Source organism: Nasonia vitripennis, assembly GCF_009193385.2.
Source record: "Nasonia vitripennis strain AsymCx chromosome 4 unlocalized genomic scaffold, Nvit_psr_1.1 chr4_random0007, whole genome shotgun sequence".
NCBI lineage: Eukaryota > Metazoa > Arthropoda > Insecta > Hymenoptera > Pteromalidae > Nasonia > Nasonia vitripennis.
This window is the reverse complement of record NW_022279643.1, coordinates 2,472,210-2,499,498: the sequence shown is the minus strand read 5'-3', so window position 1 is coordinate 2,499,498 and position 27,289 is coordinate 2,472,210. Positions and strand designations below refer to the sequence as shown.

At 35.4% G+C, this 27,289-nt stretch overlaps 1 protein-coding gene across 15 annotated transcripts in view; it reads right to left on the bottom strand.

The window, feature by feature from the left end:
- Positions 1 to 27,289, bottom strand: part of LOC100119385 (echinoderm microtubule-associated protein-like 2) — an 804,666-nt gene that overhangs the window by 488,443 nt on the left and 288,934 nt on the right. For all 15 annotated transcript variants that reach the window (XM_031930031.2, XM_031930040.2, XM_031930035.2 and 12 more), the window contains one exon: positions 26,616 to 26,921. In XM_031930031.2, coding sequence (XP_031785891.1) covers positions 26,616 to 26,921 — 306 coding nt within the window. The remainder of the gene's footprint in view (positions 1 to 26,615; positions 26,922 to 27,289) is intronic.

The following is a 27,289-nucleotide window of genomic DNA, read 5'->3' as shown; positions in this document are numbered from 1 at the left end:
TATAACCTCTATACTTAATATTGGCAGATCCATATTTTACTCTATTTTCAGCCAGAAAATTGCTCAAGCTAGGTATCTATTTTTTTACATTTTTTTTAGCTGCTAAGAACGTAGGTCTGAGCCCCGCATCGGTAGCGTGATTTTAGTGCATAGCACTCAAGACAGCATGCTTCCACTTGCCTTTACTGCAAAGGCGTAAGGTAGAACTGTTTTATGTCCACCCATACAGTAGACTAAAAAGGCGTTTTAGTAAAATTTCCTAACTTTACCAGACATTTCCATATCACCAAGTATTCCATGACCTAATTCCTTTTCCTTGATTTCCAGATTTCCACGATCACCTAGGTATTCTCCGATCACACTAAATTAAAAGGAGCAAGAAACTCAATACTGATGCATAAATAATTTTAATAATTAATAAATTGAAATATAAGAATAGCAGCAACCAATTTTATTTTTCGGTAGCGCTAATATAACATCTACAATAGATAATATGTTATAAAATTTAGTAAATCAAAAAATCAATAACCAAAATGATTATAATTTGATTTTGATACAAATATATGCTTTTCCCTGCTAAAAATAATTATATGAGAATCATAAGAGCACTTATATGAGGATCATATTATAATCATATGAGAATCAGATCAAATAGAACATATAAGGACGTGTAAGTTAAAAGGACGATTTAAATCTAAAGATATCAAAGACCACGATGGCTCAGTGGTATAACGCTTGCTTCATAATCTGAAGATCCCGGGTTCAAATCTCTGCGAGTCCGAGATTTTTCACAGTAATATTTATTCAAAAATAAATTCTAAACCAATTAACAAAGCAGTAGAATTAAAAAAGAAATCTAATAAGTGTCACTTCGCGGTAGAAATAAGTAGTAAGATAGTTAATTTTTATGAAAACTTGCGGTATATCATATAAAAATCATATAAGAATCATATGAGAATTCGGTCGAAAGTATCATATGATTCTCATATGATTATTTTCAGCCGGGTTAATGGTAGAATTTATTATGCATTTTAACGGATTTATCAATTGAATAAACTTTACTTAATTATATTATCTTTAACATTTACTTGTTTATAATAATTGTATTGACCATGAATTATTTATCCTAACTATTTAAACAATATTAAATAAGTAAGCGTACAAAACTTATAATTTTCTTCCTCAATATACGCATATATTGTCAATAATATTAATGCGTCTTTCTTTCGATATGCTATCTAATTTTTCAATGTATTCTGACATTTCTTATTTATTTTAATTATTTGCTACTCTTAACTTTAAACTGTTGCGTATTTGATATGATTTATCATACATGATTATTACAACTATTAAATTTGTATTCAACTCTTATTATATTTTAATAGATTAACAGTTAAATTTAGTTAAATAAAAATTAAGGAAATAACATTTATTAACTCATTGTTATATCGAAAGAATGACAGTTTCAACCATGTTGAACGCAAAGTGTATTATTAATAAACTAATAAACTAGGATTAAAATCTAATTTTTTTAGATACATAAACTCGGATAATAATCTAATTTTTTTAACGGTCTACATGCTCACACACAGACACACACGCACGCGCGCGCCGTATACACAAACACGGACGAAATCAAAAATAAAATTTTCACTTCTAGTAGACGATGTCTTGGTGTCAAAATCACTTTCCGGATAACGAAACATGATCTATGATACAACGAACTCAGTTTATAACAAATATACCAAAACAAATTTTTACTTCCAGTAGTCGATGTCTAGGTGTCAGGATGATCCTGAGGTAAATCCATTATAAATATAGTATACATGATATATGATGCTACCTTCCAAGTTATACAAAGTTTAACCACAAAAAAACCTCGTTTATCATCATAAATGTATTATCAGCGTCAGAATTCCAGGTGGACTAAAATTCCAAGAAGTCCAGAAAAATTCTCTAAAAATTCTGGAGTGCAAAATTCAATCTTTACATTAAAATATCACAATATTGGTGCACAAAAAAAATTAAATAAAACGATAGAAATATATTTAGATGTTAGGTCTAATGTGACAGTTAAAAAAATTTAAATTAAAATTCAAGGGATTTGAATAAATTAAACTGGAAATGACGCGTTGGACAGAAATTTAAGCAAATTTTTATTATGTAGATAGATAAAGCAAAAACAATTATTTTGTTCAATCAAGAGTTTACTTAACTTGAAATTAAGTTATATCATGATCCATCAGTAACAACTCTCAAGATACTTATTACGTAACTTGCCATACCATATTTACAAACGTTGCGTACACAGCGAAGCATAAAGAAAGGCGGACGAGCAAAAGATAGAGAGAGAGAAACGAAAGGGTGAGAGCCAATCACAGCACGATGCGCATAGAGACAAGCTGACGCTATAGAAAACCCACGAGAAGCACTAAAACATGGCTGACAAAGTATACTACAGGTGGGGAGAGCCAATCGCAAGACCGAGCAGCACACACATAACCAACAGATCAATCACGGCACGATGCACTTGACGGTAGCTGAATCCTGCATTACGGAACTAGAAGCAGGTGCAGAGCGCTACTGCTTGATCGAAGAAAGTGCGACGGCTGTACAAGCCAGGAATGCGCGTACCAGCCAGGAATGTAAGATAGCCAACTGCAAGTAATAAAGGCGCCAGAATTCAAATCACGGATTTCAGAAATCAGCGATATTAATCGATCCAATAATCTGATTTTACCCTCTTTCGGGATGAAGGTGCTGATACATCCCCTGAAAAGGCCTCTTTCTCAAAAATCAATATATAAATAATTAGGAAAGCGTAAGTAAACAAATTGAAATTTCCAAAGAAGTAATTCCGGACTCAGGAAAAAATTTTTTAAGAAGATCGTCTGCAGAAGGAATTAGCCAAGACTAGAGCGTTGCTGGAAAAATAGTTCACAGCTGAATATTATAACTACCTTTGTCCTTGCGGAACTTTAGTAACAATAGTGAACTCGACCTTACGACAGTAAATAGTCGTCGCAGGTGCAGTTCTATACGATTTAATCAGAGATACTTCTTGTGTGATGTCTAAGGATCTCGTAATAAATAAAGAAAGATTTAGAGGAATATGGATAGAAATGCAATGGAAGAATGGGGGGAATATTAAATAGGAGAAAAAGGAGGCAAGGAGATGAAATAATAAATAATAAAATAAATGTAAATTTAACAAATGAATAACCCTATCCACAAAACATAATAGCAACACAAACATAAGCTTTTAATCGAGAGCAAGGTCCGTAATGCAGATCGGACACTGTCATTACTAACAAATGGTATACTATAAAATTCAGAAAGATTAAAATAAATATATGAATTAATTTAAATAAATAAATCCTATTTCCACAAAAAATAATGAGAGTAAACGCGGTCAGAACCTTACCGATCGAGCCTTGTCACGTACTGAATAGGACGCCACTATCGAAACACTGGATAAATCGCGACTCTCGTACTAGGCGCGACGCGTGAAATTCAAAACGCATAATGTAAAATGCTGAAACCCTAAAACTCCGGAAACAATAGAGAACCGTAGAATGTAAGATTATACCTCATTTTTCAAAAGGCTATAGAACATAAAAAGCGTGGACATACGGAGAAAAGCATAAAGCATCCATAAAACAGAAATCCGAGCCAAGTACTAATGAAGGTCTGGGAAAAACCAAACACCGTCCTACAGCGTGTCAAGGGCAGCAGCACAGCAAAATCAGTTCAACGTGCTCGTTCGGCGCAGGCTTCGCGGCGGAGCCTTCTACCACTTCAGCTACCCACAAGCACCCTCCCGCAGCACCTGGACAAACCAAGAGGATATGCTTCTGAATGAGAGAAGATTAAGCCGATCAGCCCGAGACGCGCACCGATTCACATCTCAGTTTTGCTTTGTAGCCTACAATGGAATAAACGCAAGACTTATCACATGATTCTAAGTCCTGCTTACCGAAATTCAGTTGCTATTTGCACCGAGTAAAATGCTGCTAAGATCAATCCCTTTTTTCTACACAACATCATCTCGATCAACGAAATCTAGTCAATTCAAATTACGCAGACGCATCACACTACCATTTTTGTCAGTGCAAACGCACTGGGCCATCACAGCCTCGATCAACCGTGTACATGCGCATTACACGAGTCGGAGATGCGCGAAAATTCAAAGTCAGGGCAAGGCACACAGAGATCATGTCTTACGAAACTTGATGCGCTCGGAAACTCCTCGCACAAAAACCTCAAAGTTGCACAATTGAGCAACCAAATATCCAGCGACTGACTAATCCAGATGTATATATTTTTCTGCATATGTTTTTTCTTTTTAATTATTAATTACAAAATAGCTGATTAACCAAACACTAATTAAAAAAAAATATATGCATCGACATTAAAGAAGTACGCCTTTAGTAAATGATTAACGTAACCCTCACAAATATATACTGGATATAAAAACCGCTGCCAATTCATTGGCACGTAGCTTCCTCTAACTAAATTTATAGGTCTATTGAATAAAATATTGTTTAATATACAGTATAATCTTCCTAATGTTTGAGGCGGTTTTTGATACATAATTTAATATACAGGGTGTTTCATTTTAATCCGACCACGACAAAAAACCATGGAAAAACTAATTTTAACGAAAAATGACCTTAACAAAAGTTGAAGGGGGTAAAGGGGGCCATCTAATGACACCAATACCTTTGACCTTGAACTCGATTTTCAAGGTCATTTGAATGTCATTGTATTTTTTTAACGGGAACCCCTATTTTTGACCTCGGAATACGGAGCAGCGGAAAAAATTACATCGGAAATGACATTTCAAGTTTGCCTTAGTGACCTTGAGAAGGTCAATTCAAGGTCAAATAAGAAGTATCAGCCTAAGATTGTTTTCCTTTCAATTTTTTCGTAGAATTATCATTTTGTTATTGTAATAAACATTAAGAGAATAATTGACTTAAAATGTGATTATGCTTTGCTGACTTCAAAGCCATTTTTAACGTCAAAAGTGCAAAAATGCAATATCAAATGTTATGTGGAGTCCATATTTATATCCTAACTTTAGCGTTACCCAGGAACAACGACGTGGACGTAATAGCATTGTGTTCCCTTTGGGGTGCTTGATTAAAATGAGTCCCCTTGCTTCTCACTTTTCGGGGTGCTTAATTAGAGTGAGCCCCCTTGCCTCTCACTTTTGCTCAAAATTCAACGCAGGTGCTCAAAGACACCACCATTTTGTTGGATACACAATTCAATTCGCTGCTGAAAATGTTCTACTGATTATATCTTCCCTTGTTGTAGATTCATGTTCATAAACAACATCTTTCAAATACCCCCACAAATAGAAATCGGGTGATGTCATATCTGGAGATCTCGGTGGCCATCGAAAACCCAAATCTCCACGTCCAGTGCGTCCAATCCACCTGTCACGGTAATTTTGATTAAGATATTGTCTAACTATTCGAGCATAGTGCGCAGGAGCTCCATCTAATTGAATCCACATTCTTGCTCTTGTGTATAAATCTACTTCTTCAAGAAGTACTGGAAGACGTTCTCTCAGGAACTGTAAAAAATTATGGCCATTTACATTTTCATCGAGAAAGTATGGGCCTCCAAGGTATCCGTTAACAATTCCACACCAAACATCTAGACTCCAACGATTTTGGTTATCTATCTGCCTGTACCAATGCGGATTAACATTCGACCAATAATGACAGTTGTGTCGGTTAAGCTCTCCATTGCTTTTGAATTTTGCTTCATCAGAAAACATTACGTATTGAAAGAAGTGACGATCATTAGCAATCATTTGTCGTGCCCATTGGCAAAACTGTAGCCTTAACCTCATATCAGCAGGTGTGAGATCCTGAGTCAAAGTAATATGATATGGATGATAACGTTGACTTCTCAGTATTCTCCAAGCAGTAGCCATAGGTATACCACTTTGCCTTTGAATTTCACGGGTACTAACGTGGGGATTCAAATGAACCATTGCTAAAATGACCATTACACGAAGATCATCTTCGTTGTAATTACGACGTTCTCTAACCCGTGCTAGTTGCCCTTGTTGAGCTCTACGGTAAATCTCACGAATGGTTGTATGACTTGGATGTCTTCTATCGGGATATAGAATTCGATACAAGGCTGCAGCTTGTCGATAATTACGTCTATATTCACCAAGAATCAATAAAATATCAACCCTTTCAGCGGCTGGATAATCAGCCATTGTTAAAAATTTATAACAAGTTCAATAAAAAATTTTGTTTTTACCAAACTGAACAAATTAGATAGCTTTCGATGAGTAATAAATTTTAATAGAAAAAATAAAGGTCAATGAATGAAAAAGAGAAAATGTTAAACAAATGATATTTGATTAGTTTGGCTAATCAATAACTATTCAATAACTAGTAAACTATTGAATACTAAGTGTAAGTAACAATGAGTAGAGGATAAATTCATATGAAAAGAGATCTCTTATTAGAAAAATTGTCTATTTCAACAATGAGTCGCGGGAAAATTCAACATGAAAAATCATCTTTACAAAATAAATTATTTATTTCAACAATAAATTCAGGCAAAATTCGATGAGGAAAATTAGTAGCCAATTGTGCCCACGTCGTTCCTGAGTAACGCTAAAGATAGGATAAAAATTCGCTTACGAAAACATCCCAAGAACTGAATAGAATCCAAAAAAATGGTGGTGTCTTTGGGCATCTACATTCAAATCTGTACATAATAAAAGTAAGAGGCAAGGAGACTCACTCTAATCAAGCACCCCAAAGGGAACACAATCCTATTACATCCACGTCGTTGTTCCTGGGCAACACTAAAGTTAGGATATAAATATGGACTCCACATAACATTTTATATTGCATTTTTGCACTTTTGACGTTAAAAATGGCTTTGAAGTCAGCAAAGCATAATCACATTTTAAGTCAATTATTCTCTTAATGTTTATTATAATAACAAAATGATAATTCTACGAAAAAATTGAAAGGAAAACAATCTTAGGCTGATACTTCTTATTTGACCTTGAATTGACCTTCTCAAGGTCACTAAGGCAAACTTGAAATGTCATTTCCGAGTAATTTTTTCCGCTGCTCCGTATTCCGAGGTCAAAAATAGGGGTTGCCGTTAAAAAAATACAATGACCTTCAAATAACCTTGAAAATCGAGTTCAAGGTCAAAGGTGTTGGTGTCATTAGATGGCCCCTTTTGCTGCCTTCAACTTTTGTCAAGGTCATCTTTCGACATCAGTAAAATAAAACCAGACAAACAGCTGTTTAGCAGATTTTTTGATATTTGACCTTGAATTGACCTTCTCAAGGTCACCAAAGCAAACTTAAAATATCCTTTGCGACGTAATTTTTTCCGCTCTATCCGATTCCAAGGTCTAAAATAGAGGTTCCTATTTAAAAAAATCACAATTACCCTCAAATGTCCTTGAAAATCGAGTTCAAGGTCATAGGTGTTTGTGTCATTCGATGGCCCCCTTTACCCCCTTCAACTTTTGTTAAGGTCATTTTTCGTTAAAATTAGTTTTTAAATGGTTTTTTGTCGTGGTCGGATTAAAATGAAACACCCTGTATGTTTTGGATGGTTTATTGTCCAAAAGTTTGTTTTGTTTCCCCTCTGTTTTTTTATCATAGAATACGGACGCTGTCGTCAATTTTTTTCACAGAATATATATATATATATATATATATATGTGTTGTAACGGTTGCCAGTGCAATTAACGCACGTTGAGCACGTTACGACGTCTCTCCGGGACAGAATCAACATTCGGTATAATACTTCTGTTGTTACAGCTACTAAAGGCGCAGCATGTGAGAGAGTAAGAGAGACAGACAGAGAATAAGCATCGAGAGAGATTTAAATTCAGCAACGTACAATGTTGCCACCTGCTCGCACACTGCTGTCAAGAGTTGACAACAGTGTGTCAGAGGGCATAGGTAAATCTGTGCTCGCGCTAGCGAGCCATTCCGAGTCTGTCTTCGCTTCGCCCCGTTTCGCGAATAGACACTCTGCGATTGCGATTATTGTGTGCGAGGGTGGCGAGGTCAACCGAACCGAGGACAATCCGTCCGAGGCCATCTTCGCGTGGGTTAGAACGGCCGTGCCGGCCACGTACATCTGTAAGTACTAGTTCTTATCAACTCTCGCTTACTCGGGCGACTTTAAGCCTCCTCTCTCTCTCTCACCTCGACTACATGCTGGTAGCTGGCATGCGCCCGTCTGGCGCGCTTGTGTAAGCCAAGCACCAATAAACAGTTAATCTAAGTTTTACAATAATCCGCGAGTGTCATTGACTTTTCCTCCTTTTGAATCCACGTCCTGAGTACTACTGTCACCGCCGCGTGTTCATACGTCTTTACGTCCGTGCGCGGATAGATTATAGTCGGTAGAATTTAGTGCCTTCTGCACAGCCGACGGAATCGGTAAATAGTAGCATAACCAACAAACAATTTAAAATAATAATGACGGCCGAGCTACCGTCATAAATGGCGCCCAACTACAGTGGCAATTGAAGTAAAAAGTACGCGAATTATACAAATTACGAATTGTAAAATAAATCCGTGCGGCGAAAATTCAAATACTCACGTGAGTTTATCACGCAGAGCAGCGAAAAGCCAAACGGCCGAGCGGTATACTTATGTATAGAGCGAAGACGGCCGATCGCGCGGTATTGTTTACATCCGCGCGCGGCAAGCAACTATATAAGACTCGTGAATCGTAGTGGTATGTGTGCGAATGAGACGGACCGCAGAAAACTTGATGTATATGTCCGTTTTCATCAGAATTGAACTGTGCTTTTTTTTCAGCGTATACGGTTAATTGAGGATCGCACACGACCGTCCGTAATTTGAGATCGTAAATGTTTAAATTTAGTGTTTAGCAACTTAAAATTATCTGCGCGTGATTTTTGCGATTACATACGCTCAAAGATTTGATCGTTAAAGCTTGTATTTTCGAGATGATTGTTACACATAAATTTTATGTCTATTGCCACGAAAATTCACACTTATACAGTAATGAAATTTCTATTTTCGGTTGGGCTGTGAGTGTTATTTTCGTTTTAGCCGTCGAATTAAACGTTCGATCGAACGTATAGCTAGTACTATAATAAATCACGCATAGCTAAGTAAGCGTAGTTGTAGTCTCAACTGAGCTTAATACGTCTCAGAAGCTGCTTACTAGTTTTCTTTTGCTTTTACGAATATTCGTGATGATATGCAATTTTTGGACGATTTTCTGTAGGACATAAATAGCTAGTCGGCAGCAAAAATAATTTCTTTGTCGAAATACAAGCGATCGAACATTTTTGCGTCTGAATAAATGTTGTATATAAATTTGAGATTCAAGTACTGTTGTGATAATTTTATTGAGTTGTTCGTTAACATCCGAGGTTGCGGTAAACACGGATCTTAAATACTTAGTGAATTAGGTGTTATCATTGTAACGAAGAGAATAGATTAGAGTATTCCAATTGTAAATATTATCAACACAATCGTGTGAAGCGGCGAATTTCATAGACAGCCGTATACAATAACAGAATAGTCCGATATAGCTCTATCTAATGCGATCTAGCGGTAAACAATAGTCAGCAAAATCGGAAGCTTCTTGCTATCAACAGACTGCTATTCATCGAATCATTGAAAATTTAGTTTTTGCGTTGTTGCCAATTTTTTTTTGCGTACACATCCGTTCGGATATAAGGCTTATATAAACAGATTTTAATTTGGAAAGTACTTTTTCAGAATTCGGTCGTGTTAGTATGGATAACCGCATGGCTGAGTAAATCGAAAATTATAGTTGCAATGATAATTTAAAAATAATCTTTGTTGTTTTTCTAACAAGATCACATTATCATATCTGATCAGCACAGCTGATTACTCAATAATTGAATAATTTGAGGACACGTACCTTAGAGTATTTTTGTTTATTTGGCCACGCAGTGAAATTTGATCTAAATTATCTTACACAAACGCAGAGAAATTTTTTTTTTCATGATTCAGATGAATTAAATTGATAAAAATTGAATCGAAATAAAATAACCGAAAGAGTAGTTTTTTCCTGGTTCGCTAAATTCAGTCAAATTGACAGCTCACTGAAAAACTGGTAATTGGAAACTCAATTCTTTCTACATTATTATATTCTTCACCTTCGCGTATTAACTAAGTAATTACGGAAAATGAGTTTAAAATCTAGTAGGTTGTCACAAACAGGTGTAACATTATCACCAGATAGGGAAGAAGACTGGACTGATACAGACAGCGTACCATCAACGGAGATGATGTCTGAAGATTCGACGTCCGTTTCACCGGATAGATGTGTTTTAGGCGAGGGGGGATCCTCCGACTTAATTGTATCGTCCGATAGTAAAACACATCTGACAGCTTACAGAACTCGGTCGGATGCTCTGAGGGAGTTAATCTCAACTCAGGACGAGACGACACTGTCAAAATCTCTCGACTACCTTAATTTAAAAATAACAGGTTCCAGAGAGGAGAAAGTCCAGCGAGCAGTTTATTACCTCGCAGGCGATTATAGGCCAAGGGACTTCACAGCTTTAACTATGCTGGACCATTCTTACGACGAAGGGAAATTTCGTCAAGCACGTCGTACGACGTACTTGAACGGTATCGCTCCGATGATTCAGAGAATCAGCGATCGACAGAGAATTAATACAAGAAACACATCCGATTCTTGTATACCGAGTCTTAGTCGTGCACAAGAATTACCACGCTTGGAGGAACCCGTGGAAGCTAAGGTTGGGAAGCAGAGGAAGTCATCAGCAAGTCATGCTAGAGTACCAACGAAACCATTACTGAATTATTCTACACAAGGGTCGAAGGAAGAGTTGGATAATCCTTGCACCCCCAACCATCATAATTCATTTTGTGAAAATACAACAGTGGCAAATTCGCACAACAGGCTCAACTGTCATTGAGACGAACAACAATCTGTGGATACGTCCGACCTTACGAAGAAGTGTACTTCCATAGAGAACTTGTTTAACTTGAACTATGGCTCAGTTATGGACGATCAAGAATCAGTGACAGCGTCCGACGGTTCAAAGAAGTCAACTTCTGAAATGAATCAGTCTAACTTGGCAAACGATTCATCACTTTCAGAACACAGGCTATTGCAAGGGCAATCCACGCTACAATGTAGTTGCCAAGCAGCCGGAAAAATATCGTGTTCTGGTACACCATGTGAGAGCAGTGCAACGCTTGCGGTGCTCACACAGAAGATTGAGTTACTCACGGATTTAGTGAAGTCACTCATAAATTTGGTCGGGTGTTTAACCTGTAAGACCCGGGACGACAAGAGTAACTGCACGAGGTCCAAGCGTGCTAAAAAGCGTCGTCGGAATAATTGTGACAAGGAATCGCGCGTCGTTGCTAAGATTAATAGCACGAGTGCAACTTCCCGTTCGGCCAAACAGAAGGAAATTAGTCACAATGTTCACCAGCAGCAGGCTACTTCTAGCAACAAGTGTGACAATAAACGTCGACCGAAAGTTAGCCTCGATCGAGACAAACAGCATGCAAGTCAACAAGGTCACAACGGCTGCACTTCTGCAACTCTTCGCAGAAATCCTTCACCCGGAAGTAAGCTGGATCACAAGGTGAAACCCGCATCAAGTGTCTCTGATACTGGTAGTGATGACACCAGTCGAAAATCTTGCTCACAGACGTGTGAACGAGAAAAATACACGCCAAATCGATCGTTTCGTAATGCGCGTGTGGGGAATGAACGTGCGAATCTAGGGATTCGGAAAGCACCAACTTCTCAACCTTTCAAAGGGAGTTGTTGGAACTGTGATGTCCTAGGGCATCGCGCTCGCGTTTGTCCGGAGCCGCATATCCTCAAATGCCATAAATGCAAGCTGGCGGGATATAAGCGGACGAACTGCCCAAGGTGTCTGCAGCACGGGGAGTTTTATTCATCGATGTCCGTTTGTGAGTCTTCGAGCTCTGAATTCAGGAGCTGTGGACCTAATTCACCCACGAAGTAACAAGCACAAACACCACAGCACCGAGGCTGTAAAGAATACTTTGAATTCAAAGCCAAAACCCAGACATCAGCTGATACGCTCGACTCTAGGGCAACAGCGGAGACGAATGATGTCGCAACAGAAAATGTTCTTTCTGCTAGCACGATTTTCGTGCGAGTCTAAAGTTATTAGACAAAAAGTTATTTGCAACCAATTTCATCCAACGGATGATAGTCGCATGTTATTATACTTAGATTGTTATCGCTTGTTCACGGAATTGGAACAGCTGGAGGAGGGAAGATCCTCTGATAACGAAATTGGTTATACTGTACAGATAATCCGATCCGAGATGGCAGAATTTACGTCCGAGGAAGATTCACATCTGTTAAAACTCAGTCCAACATCTAGGCAAGCCACCCATCCGCTTTTAGGAAGTGGTTAGACGGCCGTACCAACGACTCCACAACTGAAGAGAGAAGATCAAGGAAAATGCGTTTATTCCACTGTAGCGATCATATAGCTCTCGAGCGCGAGACGTTTGAAAAATTAGTTGTAGGACTATTTTTAGAATAGCAATAGTATTCGAGCGACCGTAGCATGATGCGTGCAAACTAATGGTACTCAGGTTAGTAGTCTGCAAACGACGTGGAATAATACGGCAGGTTAGAGTAACCAAAAATTAAAATCGCTGTACTTAAACTCGCTGGTGATACCAGATAGGCATCAGTACATTGTACCGAGGAAAATGCTTCTAAGCAGGGTTCTCGACAGTGGGGCACGAAAGTAAAACTTAATGGACTTCACTCGAACTGCTAGCGTCCGTAATTATTATCAATACGTCCGCGAACTATGAGGAGGGTTACGACCAGTTTCGTACGTCAAATGCACATGGTTGTCGAGATACGAAAGGCATTTATTATTCTCATCGTTTTATAAAACCGTTCGAAGCTTCTCGTGAGTTAATCTAACCGTCGGACACAACAAATGGCAGATATTGTCGCAATTCCTTTCATGGTATGAAATTTATGTTAGACCGTTTAGGATGATGCATGTACGTCGGGTTGAAAAGTGACAAAAACCGTCCGTACGTATTCGATCGAGTTAGTCAACCACCGACTGAATAATGAGAAACTTGCTTTGACAAATGTAAAACGGGTTATTTGTTCCAGAAGTTAATCTCTCCGTTCCTTTTCGTTTTGCGTTCGGCGTTAGGCATATGTCTGGCGACATTAGTCCGTGTACAAATTCGGTAACGGCCGTGAATGACGTTGTAACAAGCTATAGGAACTCAGAGAGAGAAAGGAGGTAACCCCTCTAACTTGATATACTTTTGTTTGATTCCATATTCTTTTCTTTTCTTATCATCTTTATTTTTTTTTTGATTAAATAAAAATAGAATTGTCCTGGATCGCCCAGATAGACGTAGTGGATAAGAGCTGGTACACCTGACCGGCTACCCAGCGTCTTGGGGGGGGGGGGTATTGTAACGGTTGTTTTCGTTTTAGTCGTCGAATTAAACGTTCGATCGAACGTATAGCTAGTACTATAATAAATCACGCATAGCTAAGTAAGCGTAGTTCTAGTCTCAACTGAGATTAATACGTCTGCTAAGCTGCTTACTAGTTTTCTTTTGCTTTTACGAATATTCGTGATGATATGCAATTTTTGGACGATTTTCTGTAGGACATAAATAGCTAGTCGGCAGCGAAAATAATTTCTTTGTCGAAATACAAGCGATCGAACATTTTTGCGTCTGAATAAATGTTGTATATAAATTCGAGATTCAAGTACTGTTGTCATAATTTTATTGAGTTGTTCGTTAACATCCGAGGTTGCGGTAAACACGGATCTTAAATACTTAGTGAATTAGGTGTTATCATTGTAACGAATAGAATAGATTAGAGTATTCCAATTGTAAATATTATCAACACAATCGTGTGAAGCGGCGAATTTGATAGACAGCCGTATACAATAACAGAATAGTCCGATATAGACATTAGTCCGTGTACAAATTCGGTAACGACCGTGAATGACGTTGTAACAAGCTATAGGAACCCTGAGAGAGAAAGGAGGTAACCCCTCTAACTTGATATACTTTTGTTTGATTCCATATTCTTTTCTTTTCTTATCATCTTTATTTTTTTTTTATTAAATAAAAATAGAATTGTCCTGGATCGCCCAGATAGACGTAGTGGATAAGAGCTGGTACACCTGACCGGCTACCCAGCGTCTTGGGGGGGGGGGGGTGTTGTAACGGTTGCCAGTGCAATTAACGCACGTTGAGCACGTTACGACGTCTCTTCGGGACAGAATCAACATTCGGTATAATACTTCTGTTGTTACAGCTACTAAAGGCGCAGCATGTGAGAGAGTAAGAGAGACAGACAGAGAATAAGCATCGAGAGAGATTTAAATTCAGCAACGTACAATGTTGCCACCTGCTCGCACACTGCTGTTAAGAGTTGACAACAGTGTGTCAGAGGGCATAGGTAAATCTGTGCTCGCGCTAGCGAGCCATTCCGAGTCTGTCTTCGCTCCGCCCCGTTTCGCGAATAGACACTCTGCGATTGCGATTATTGTGTGCGAGGGTGGCGAGGTCAACCGAACCGAGGACAATCCGCCCGAGACCATCTTTGCGTGGGTTAGAACGGCCGTGCCGGCCACGTACATCTGTAAGTACTAGTTGTTATCAACTCTCGCTTACTCGGGCGACTTTAAGCCTCCTCTCTCTCTCTCTCTCACCTCGACTACATGCTGGTAGCTGGCATGCGCCCGTCTGGCGCGCTTGTGTAAGCCAAGCACCAATAAACAGTTAATCTAAGTTTTACAATAATCCGCGAGTGTCATTGACTTTTCCTCCTTTTGAATCCACGTCCTGAGTACTACTGTCACCGCCACGTGTTCATACGTCCGTGCGCGGATAGATTATAGTCGGTAGAATTTAGTGCCTTCTGCACAGCCGACGGTATCGGTGAATAGTAGCATAACCAACAAACAATTTAAAATAATAATGACGGCCGAGCTGCTATATATATATATAAAGCTATATATATATAATGCTATGTATATATATATAAATCCCTATGAATTCATGTCATATATATATATATATATATATATGACATGAATTCATAGGGAAGGACTTTAAGGACTTGCAACGACACCCCTATAAGAGGAAGCAAAAGTTTTGAAAAAAATCGGTTTTTCCATTTTAGCTCTTTACTTGAGAACTGCTTAACGAAATCATTTAAAATTTTAGCACTATATAGCTTCTTTTATGGTAAATCATTGAATAAAATTTTGAAGCATTTGACTACATTGTTTTAGAGCTATAAGGAATCAAAAGATTTTCAAAAAAAAATTTAAACCTTGATATCTTAAGAACCATCGGGTTTTGAAAGCTGCGCAATGAACTTAGCCAAAACACATAAAATATCTACTTTTTACCAAAATCTTAAGTGCAATAAGGCCTTTTTACGTCCGTAATCGAGGCACAAAAAAAACTCATTTTTTTCAATTATCGATTTATTATTAAAAAAATAAGTAATCAAATCGCTTAAAAATTTAATAGGATATAGTTTGACACATGACCCATCGACATAATTTTTCCGAGAGGTTATGATGTTTAGTTTCAGAGATATGAATTTAAAAAAAAAATCACCTTTTTCATTTTACCTGTCGAATAAAGCGGTCGATCCCGAGGACCAAACGATGAAAAGTAGGTAATTTTATTCTCTTTGAAATCCATTATAGCCAAAATAGTGTTTTTCACAAATCAAAAAAATGGCCATACAAAAAATAGTTGAGAAAATAAAAAATAATTATTTTTCCCGAATTAAGAATCCAAAAATATATATGCATGTCAAATTTTATTGATATTGACAGAGTAGTTCCAGAAATATTACGGTATACATGTGGCGCCACGCGCTGGACAGCGTCGGCGCAAGCGTAAGCAGACGCTGCAGCCGAGGCCTGACTTCGACTAGCGGGGTACCGCCGGAGTCAGCCTCAAGATGTCGTCCTCCCGACGCCACGCCGTGGCGAGCGGGGAGCACGTACCCGGTCGCCATTCTGGGACTGGCCGCCAGACTGAGCACACGCTCAATTTTCTTCAGTATTAATAGTTTTAAATAAAGTCTTCAGAGTTGAGTAATAGTACATCGGAGTGTGAATCTTTTCCTCCTGTACCCTCCTGTGCCCACGCGACTCGCGTTCGTCAGTGATACAGTTAAATACTAAATACATACACACACATACATCCACACACATCCATAAGTACATTTTCTAAAAACACTTGATTTGAACTTCTAACACATTAAAAAGTATTTTCTAGTAGTTTTGAGGAAACTCAAAATTTTACTATTACAAAGCTTTCTTTAGGAGGAAGCAAAACCAATAAGACTAACGACACTTGCCACAAAAGCACAAAGCTTACTTTCAAAAACCACAATACTATAGTTTTTTCGTATAATAAATATATCAATCCAAAAATTAAAGGTATTTTACAAAAAAATAACATTGCACTCATTAATAAAACAACAGATGAATTCAATAAGTATATTAAACTAAGAAAGGATACGATATACAGGGATGACATAAAAAACTTTGTCTATAAGATAGATGTAAGGATTGCAATGCCACATACATTGGCAAGACCCCTAGAGCACTTAAACATCGAAAAAAAGCACGTTGCATCAAAAATAAGGATGAGAAATCGCCACTTGCAATTCATCATATTAACACAGGACACAACTTTAACATAGAAAACACACAAATCATCGACAAAGTACACAATAATTATACAAACTAAACTGTGCCAAACTGTGTCAATATTATGCCAATATTATGCCAAACTTGGCCAATTTCGTGCGACACTGTGCCAATATCGTGCTAGACCGTGCCATAATACACGAAAGTTAAGTAAAAAAATTGTAGTAAAACTGTTGATGCCAAACTGTGCCAAAACTATGCCACAGCTAAGCCATAGCTGTGCCAAAACTGTCTTAAACTGTGCCTTAAGTGTGTCAGATGTTCGTGGTTTGGCACAGTTTGGCACAGTTTTGCACAGATTTGGCACACATTTGGCACAGCACTGGTACAGTTTTGGCACAGATTGGTATATTTCTCATTTCCACTGAAGGAACAACCCAGTAAAGTTTGTCTGAAATCTCCTGATACAAGCAATGTTTTACCACCAAATGATTTTTCTGTATTCCATATATCTTGAAGTATATGATTGACTGCTTAAAATGCAAATTTTAAAGTCATTGATATTTCATCCCATATAATAATTCGTATACTTTTCAATATTTGACCATCATTCAAATTAGGTTTTACATTACATGTTGTACATTCCGTTATATTAAGTGGCAATGTAAATATTGTGTCGACTGTTTTTTTGTTACTTAATAAATTTGCCTGTCCAAGCTACACATAAAAATGGTATATTGGAGAATTTTGAATATTCTATTAAAAATTTAGTAAATAGCTTTTTCCACTTCCTCCTTGTCTATCAATAACAATGCTATTACTCAATTTATAATTTTTTTTTTATTATTATTTAGTAATTCCAGCTTTATTTGTAATTCATTAAGTGTATCAGTTCTGTTATAAAATGTTTTTGCATCATTACATTCTTTTATTTTTGTGATTATATTAGGTAGATTAAAATCGGTATAAGAATATCCATTTACTTGTAAAATTCTATTGATCGTATTAAGCGCTCTGTTCTCACCAATACTTTTTCCGAATTTAGGATGATAAAAATTAGTTATGTACTTTTCATATAATACTTTTGCGTTTATAGAATTATGGTAAATACAAATAAAAGCGAACAATTTACATAGCGCGATAGGAAATTGTACTTCAATGACTACTGCTAAACATCTAATTCACTCTCCATCCACGTTAAACAGTTATTTGTTTACAGCAGCTTCATAAAATATAGAATACAATACACCGTTAACAGAACATAAATCTTCAAATGAAGTCGCTACTTGAATATGTAAATGCAACAATCTAATAAATTACCGTTCTCGGACTTTCGAAATGACTAAATACATTAGATTTAAAATCGGTTAAATTGTTTTCTTTTTTTTATTCCATATTTTTAATTTGTCCATTAAAAGTATTGAAACTTCCGCGCCCGCGATGTGTTAGTGCGCGAACGCGAGAGATTCGTAACCCTAGGTTAGTGATCAGGAGATAAGCACAATCGAAGGATGACGATCATCTTTAATCCACCCCGCATTTGTCTGTTGAGTGGACAAAAGACTTCCCTATCTCCTGAAGTGGTAGGCTCACCGGAGGAGAGCTGCTCGTGTGTTGAAGGGGGTGAGTAGGGAATATCCACTACGCATGCCCGGCACACTTAGGTAAACCACGCAGCTTCAGGCTGATGTATGAGATACTACCATCTCACCACGAGCCCGTAACCAGATAGCTCTACCTAAGAACAGGGTACTGCCAACCTGATCCGGTGAAACATCTGAAGGGGGGGGGGGAGGAGTGGATGATAATATTTAATAAAGGGGTTGAGCCAGTGTTATATTGTATTTATAAATAATGTTCGTTTATTCACTTGATTGATATTCAATTGCGATACTGGATCTCATAACTTACAGGAGAAGGGAGTGGACTGCAGGCATACTCTCCGACAGCCTGGGGCTCATGGACTACTGGGTATGGTGGAGACCGGAGCAAGAAGCGAGAGCTACCCTTCGCAAGTTACTCAGTTGAGAGCCAGATCATTAATGCTCGCTGCTGGTTCCGGGGCTCCTTATACACCCGTGTCGCTCCCTCTCTCTTATGTTATATACTCGCACGCCATCTACCAGCGCATAGGTAGACTATTTACATTTGGCTACTAGCTAAACTCGGTCGGTAACTTGCCTACGTCAGGCGAGTTATCTGTTGCTGCTCTCTTATCCTTGATTTGGCATTTTTTCCTTTTCCTTCTTCAAAATATACATATTGTTTATCTTTATTGTGAATAACTAATTGTTTAATATTATGCGATTTTTAATTTATAACATTTTCTAATAATCTGTGAATAGCTTAAGGTGGACATAAATATCTTGTATTAAGATACTGCTTAATCTCATCGTATTTGTATTCGATATTTTCATTATTTTTATCATTTTCATTTTGATGGATTCTGTTATCATTTTCTCCGTAATTGACACCTGCATCACGTATTTCTACAAACGCACAATTATGACCTTGATAAAGATATTTAAAAAAGTATTTTATACAGTGCGCAGTTAAACAAAAAACAGCAAACTAACTTGCAAATTACATAATATCAAGATAAAAATTTTTTATTATTTTGGATGGATATTATATGTAAAACATGTTTTATCACAACAACTCTTAAACAGCTTCTAAATTATCCGTCAGATACGTTATGGTATATTCAAATTACCAATGGAATACAATTTAAATGAGCAGGAATTCAAATTTAAATTCAAATCGCATGAATTTACTTGCATAAAATATACAAAATCAACACTCTTAATAAACACAAGTACTAACAAACTCACCTTCCTTACCAATAATTATAAACAAATATGAATATGAAGAAAATTTTGAAATATCGTTGTGACTTTTTTAAAAATCTGATCTGTTTCTCATTCGAAAACTATACTACATACAGGACTAATTTTTGGTCCAGACATCGGTTCAAAGGTGTTTACACAATTTATCTAATTGGTGTTACAATAAATATTTTCATTTTCATTTTTATTTAAACAGCCCTGGTAGAAACGGAATCCAAGTTATTTGAAAGTTCTAAGGTTTCCAATTTAAGAACTTACAAGGAAAGGTACCCCCCAACCCGAACTCACCGATTTTGATGATTTTCATATATATTGTAGAACATAAAAAAATAAGAGACACGTATTTTTTTTTATCGGCTAATTTTCACTTTTAAGGGGTAAAAACCTCCCCTAAAGTTAACCCCCAAAAAGCGTTTTTTTTTAAATATCTCGGCTTAAAATTAATATTTTTCAATGAAACAAATTGGAGGTTATTTCTTACAAAAAGAGCAAGTATTTCATGGTGATTTGAAAAGTAAGGGTAGCATCCCCTATTTTTTAGGGGTTGAAAACATATATTTTTTGGCATAATTTTATAATAAAAATGTTTAAACCGACTAAAAAAAATTGGAAAAAATGTTTAAACATCCTTAATAACAAAATTTAGTTGACGTCTTTCGGTGTTTTCATAAATATTACCCCTAAGGGGGTAAACCACCCCTAACACAAAATAACTGTAAATATGTAATTCAATACATAATATTTCGTAGAAAGTTTGTATATAGAGGTTTTCGAGGTCGCTGATTACAAATCTGTTATCAGATTTTGAAAATTCAAAATGGCGGAACCAATAGGACGGAAATATCGAAAAAAAATTTTATATAATAAAAAAGTTTTAAACGACTAAAAAAATTGGAAAAAATTTGTAAACATCTATAATAAACAAATTAAGTTTTTCGATTTTTTCATAGATACTACCCTCTAGGGGGTAAACCACCCCTAACACAAAATAACTATAAGTATACTTCAATCCATAATATTTTATAGAAGGTTTGTATATAAGGGTTTTCGAGATCGCTCTTTGCAAATCTGATATCAGATTTTGAAAATTCAAAATGGCGGAACCAATGTGGTGGACGAAAATGTCGAAAAAAAATTTTAACTTTCATAAAAACTTGTTATAAATGTGTTATCTTTTTAGCCTGTACATGTGAACTAAAGAGCCTTAAACCCTAAACCCCTAAAGAACAAATAGGCTAAATGGTTGTGCATTTTAACCAAACGACTCCAAACCCCTAACCTCCAGACAAGCCGAAGGCCTATGCTTTACCGTAGACACGAGTATAGACATATTACCGATATTTTATTCTATCATTTTGTATGTAACAAATAACGTCTCGTTTTATGTTTCAATCAAAGATTATTTATTTTTCTGCTTTTATAAATTAGCATAATTTCAAAAGTAATTTCATAAATTATAAAGTATTTCATAAATTGCATAATTATATAATTTTATAAATTCAAAAAGTCCACACTTTTTTGCAAATGAAAAAACATAGGTTAATAAAATTAGTTTATCAAACTCTTTTGCGTTTTGTAATAAAATTTAATGTTGTCAAACTTGGGAGTTTTTCATTGTTACAATTATTTCGTAAGCCAAACGTTTTTTAGATGAATTCTCGAAGTAATGATTATTGTATCTATAGTAAAATATTTACAGTCTGGAATTCCATAATAATACTATTTGATACGATTTAATGAATTTATCAAAAAATCTAAATTTAATAATAAATATTATTCTAATTATTATTATTATTTTTCATTATCATTGCTATTATCAGTATTACTGTTATTATTGCTATTGCAATTATGCTTATTCTTCTTCTTCTTATTATTATTATTATTATTATATTACTATGATAATTTTTGTTATTGGTAAAAATACATAAAAGAATATTAATACTCGAACTTCATTTGCAATTAAAGAACACGTTGTTATTGAAAGGGAATTTTATATGCATTCATTAGTTTAATGAATGTTATCGTACATTCAATGATAATTCGACAGATAAATGTCTTTCACTCATAAAAGTTGTTGACAATATGTGCGAATCAGTATGTTCTTTTTTTAGATTGTTTTCATCGAGTGTTTACCTCAGCTGCCTGTGTTATTTTTTAGGCAGTGAGTGAGTTTTGTGGGTATTCTAGTTCGATGCCGGAAAGTACGAATAGTATGTCTTTTTGTTTGTCAGTGGTATCATACAGTTGTAGAAAATTTTCTTTAGTGATTTTATATAGATTTACATTATTCAATTTCAAAGTGAATAAAAGTTGAATAAAACCAAAAATAGAGTTTTCCGAACATCACAAAGTGGAACGAGAATTCTTCTCCAATGCATAAATTAATGATTTGATTCAATTTACATTCACTCGTTTTATTCTGGTAGAAATGTAGCAGTCGTGCCTTACATGCAAAAACACAGCTTGTATAAATTTTACCGCTTGTTTTCATTTTAGATTGAAAAATGAAAATTAATCCGTTAAACGTTCTAAACTTATTATTAGCATACTTTCAAGCGTTAAACATACCAGATAGTGTCACGAATTATCACGAAACAGAGTTGGCCGAAAAAATAAAAGAAATTTTAATAGATGCAACACATGATTTCAACGATGTAGAAATGATTACTGATGACTCTTTGGATTTTCAAGAAGAGTATAAAGACCATAATGTGGAAATAATTGAAGATGAAGTGCAACATCATTTTCCTGATCCGGATATAGCACCAACAAATCAATGTACAGCAGATAATGAAGAACTAGATTTTGAATACAAAAAAAGAGCTGTACAATTTTGGAGAAGTAGCAAAACGAAGCAAAATTTAAGTCTCAAAACAGTGCAAAACAGATTCAAAAAAGTATCATCTATTAGTCAGCTACGTCGTTGGGCTCATTCAATTAATAAAGGTGGCACGTATAGAGAAAAAGTAGCACAAATTTGTCAGTATACCCTGGATAATTTTCAAGCAGCTCTCGACAGTGGTTCAATTATCCATGATGAAGATATAATTCGATGGGCCTTACAAGCTAAAAAAGAAATTGGTTTTGATGATATTAGATTCAAAGCTTCTAAACATTGGTTACTCAAATTTAAGCAAGCACACCGAATATTTTCTAGGAAAATAAATAAGTTCATAACAAGAAAAACACTGGAAAGTAGTGCAGAACTTACGGCTAAAGCTGAAGCATTTATCGATAACGTTAAATCGTGTATACCAAGGATTGGACTCGAAAATTTGTATAATACAGATCAGAGCGGATTTCAGCTAGAAATGCATTCTGGAAGAATATTAGCAGTAGAAGGAGAAAAGCAAGTGCAATGTCTGGTACAGTCAATTTCAGCAACAACGCATAGTTATACTATACAGCCACTAATATTAGCTACTGGACAACTGTTGTCACCGCTGTTTCTTATTTAAAGGAACCAAGTGGCAAGTTTGGCCCTATTGTAGAACAAAACATATTTAGACCAGAAAACGTGTACGTGGAAGCATCCAAATCTGGAAAATTAACAACAAGTAAGGGAACTAATAACAATTTTTACATTGCAATATCGTTGATCAGTTAATTAGTAAGTCGTTTAATTGCAGATCACTTCAAAATCTGGTTGGAAAAAATATTTTATCCCTATGTAGGCCATCACTCAATACTATTACTTGATTCTTGGAGTAGTCATTGTGACAAAGTTATAGAAGAAACAATGCCACAAAATAAAATTATTAACATAAAAAAATTCCAACTGGAACCACAGGAAAAATACAACCACTTGATGTCTATGGATTCCGTATTTGGAAAAACTTTGTCCGAACATTTTCTGATAATGTAATGTTAATGGATCATGATATGAATTTACATGTGAGAAATAATATAATTAAACTTCAATCATTGGTTCACAACCAACTGTCTTCACCGAGATATATAGATTTGTTTAAATATTCCTGGTATAAAAGCGGTTACGTCAATGAAAAACCAGATAAATTTGATAATCCTATAGATTTCAGTTTTGGAAAGTCTTGTGCAACACATTGTGAAATAGAAGGGTGCACAAACATTGCAATTGTACGATGTGGTTGGTGCAAAAAAGCATTGTGCTTTAAACACTTTTATGAGGACTACCATTATTGTAAAAACATCGTAAAATAATATATTTTATGCTCAATACAAAAAATGCACTATGGCAAAAGATAAAAGATTGTAGATTATTATTATACTCTAATATTATAAACAAAAATACATTATAAGTTGAATTTACAATAAAGGAATTTCAATAACATTCTGATAACAATTTCTACGGAAATTATAAAACTGCTTCACACACAGAATTTTCTTGTTTACAAATTTAGGAATTTGAGGTGGTTTGGTTAAAAAGCACAACCATTTAGCCTATTTGTTCTTTAGGGGTTTAGGGTTTAAGGCTCTTTAGTTCACATGTACAGGCTAAAAAGATAACACATTTATAACAAGTTTTTATGAAAGTTAAAATTTTTTTTCGACATTTTCGTCCACCACATTGGTTCCGCCATTTTGAATTTTCAAAATCTGATATCAGATTTGCAAAGAGCGATCTCGAAAACCCTTATATACAAACCTTCTATAAAATATTATGGATTGAAGTATACTTATAGTTATTTTGTGTTAGGGGTGGTTTACCCCCTAAAGGGTAGTATCTATGAAAAAATCGAAAAACTTAATTTGTTTATTATAGATGTTTACAAATTTTTTCCAATTTTTTTAGTCGTTTAAAACTTTTTTATTATATAAAATTTTTTTTCGATATTTCCGTCCTATTGGTTCCGCCATTTTGAATTTTCAAAATCTGATAACAGATTTGTAATCAGCGACCTCGAAAACCTCTATATACAAACTTTCTACGAAATATTATGTATTGAATTACATATTTACAGTTATTTTGTGTTAGGGGTGGTTTACCCCCTTAGGGGTAATATTTATGAAAACACCGAAAGACGTCAACTAAATTTTGTTATTAAGGATGTTTAAACATTTTTCCAATTTTTTTTAGTCGGTTTAAACATTTTTATTATAAAATTATGCCAAAAAATATATGTTTTCAACCCCTAAAAAATAGGGGATGCTACTCTTACTCTTCAAATCACCATGAAATACTTGCTCTTTTTGTAAGAAATAACCTCCAATTTGTTTCATTGAAAAATATTAATTTTAAGCCGAGATATTTAAAAAAAACGCTTTTTGGGGGTTAACTTTAGGGGAGGTTTTTACCCCTTAAAAGTGAAAATTAGCCGATAAAAAAAAATACGTGTTTCTTATTTTTTTATGTTCTACAACATATATGAAAATCATCAAAATCGGTGAGTTCGGGTTGGGTACCTTTCCTTGTTAGTAGTTTTCTTTCATAGTTTTTGTTACAAGATGTAACGCTTTTTATCCTGGTTCTTTGGGAGTTTTTAGATCAAGTACTCTTAACTGTTTACTGCCGAAGATAGTTGGTCAAGTAACACGACACAGGTGCACCTGGTTAATGGCGATTCGAGGTTAGAATTAAGAGATTATTACTAGCAGGCTTGTATTAGAGTTTTTTTTTCAAATTACAGTATATAGAATAATGATTTGCATGCGAAAAATCATGCGAAAAATTTCGATCGACCGGGGATGCGAACCTACGTTCTGCGTTACATCTTGTAACAAAAACTAAAGAAGAAAACTACCATGTTCTTAGCTTTTTCACGATTTTAAATCGACGAATTTCTACCAGAAAACTTTTAAATTTTTTAATCATTTATAATTTACTTTTGAAATAGTGATTTAAATTTAAATTATTTTACTCTCACACAATGATGCATCTACGAAGTTTGCAACATCTAAAATGTATTAATTGGAAAAATGTATTACTACAATCAAGCGATACCGCTGACATATTGTAGCACATAGTATTGTGTCTAATCACTATGCCTGATATTAGACAACATACAAAATTTTTCTTTTCTTACAACAGTTATTTTAAGTTTATAATACTGCTTCATAAAATTTAGAAATACGGAATAAAGAAATGAAATTAAATATTTCATTTTGCGACGATTAAAAATACATCTGTCCCCTCAAAGAATGTTATAATATTAAATTTACAATATTTTAAAAGTGTAAACTTTTATCTAATTTAAAATTCAAATACAACCGAGTTACAACCAAGCCAGCGTCAGTAAACGAGGTGACCATTGCTAGTTATCATATTAAAGAGAAACCCAAGTGACCATGCCCAGCCTACGAAGCAGTATTAAGAGTAGCGAAAAAAAGAATATGAGAATAGTACAACTTATTCTCAATCACTGTGAAGTAGCTCAGGACCTCCTTCTCCAGTATGTCCATGAGCAGAAGGTAGACGTAGCCATTGGCAAGCAATACAGAAACCTGGAAGAGTCAAAATGGGAATCTGATGGATTAGGCAAAGCGGAGATCTGTGCATGCAAAGACGCTGCTTTCAAGGAAAAATTAGCTACGCAGGTGGAAGGTTTTGTGCAAGCAGAGATAGCGGGTATACATATATACAGCTGCTATGCCTCATCAAATGCGTCAATCGAAGAATTTGACCGATTGTTTTCACGTAGATGTCAAACACATAAGCAAGCCATACAGCTAAATTAGTATCCTCTTTCTCTCTTTCTCTCTCATATAGTTCGTTCCACGAAAAATCAAATCCGTGGTTTAATCATAACGATAGGAGGGACATCCTACTTTACCGATTTATTAAAGAAAAATTAGCTCGCATCATAATTCAGAGGGTTTAAATAAAATCCGCAACAAATATAGGCAATTTCTCGACAACTCTCATAAGTTTATGACGTGATAATAGGCACTGAAAGTGATCTTTTTTATGCAAATGTTATAAAAAATCTGTTAAAACTAATAGAGCATTTTTTTCATGTTTAAAAGAAAAATAAAAAAACTATTCTAGATTAGAAGGGAAAAACTAAAAGACAAAGCCTTTATTAAAACTTAAATAATTTTTAATAAGCCAATTAATTTACCATTTTATGTTACCATTATGTCCGAGGTAATGCCGTTGGCTATGTTCTTCTGTATTATACAGTATAACCACTGATGCAACAAAGTATACAACTTCGCCCGTTGGTAACAGATGTAAATTATTTCTGCAGTCTCTACCTCGGTATCCGTAGACCCAATCTAATTTTAATTTAGTTTGAGGTGCAACATTCACTTTATGCGGATCATAGTCCTTACAAAACCTTGACGGTACATGTAGATTCACTAAATGATTTTCAAAATACATATGAATCGTACATTCTTCTTCGTTGAATTCCATTTCTCTTGTGCTAAATACAAAACAAAAAAATAATGTTTTGATGATTCCACTATCATTCAAATTCATGAATTAAAATATATTGAATAATATTATCTTATTGAGAAACATTGTTTGCTTATACAAAAATGGGTAAAATTCTGAAAAATGTTGTAGTTTTTAAGGGGCCTAAGCCGCTTTAAAATTATGATTAATTTGCGAATTCATTTTTGCCTTAATCAAATACTATATTTAATTAAAAATATAGATGTAACATCATGTTTATAGCACAGTAGATACGTTATATCTGATGCTAACATTGTCAATACTAAAACAGGGTCTATCAGAAGCGAGCAGTCAAAGCTAAGTGACAACTGCAACTGTTGACAAATTGTAATACCG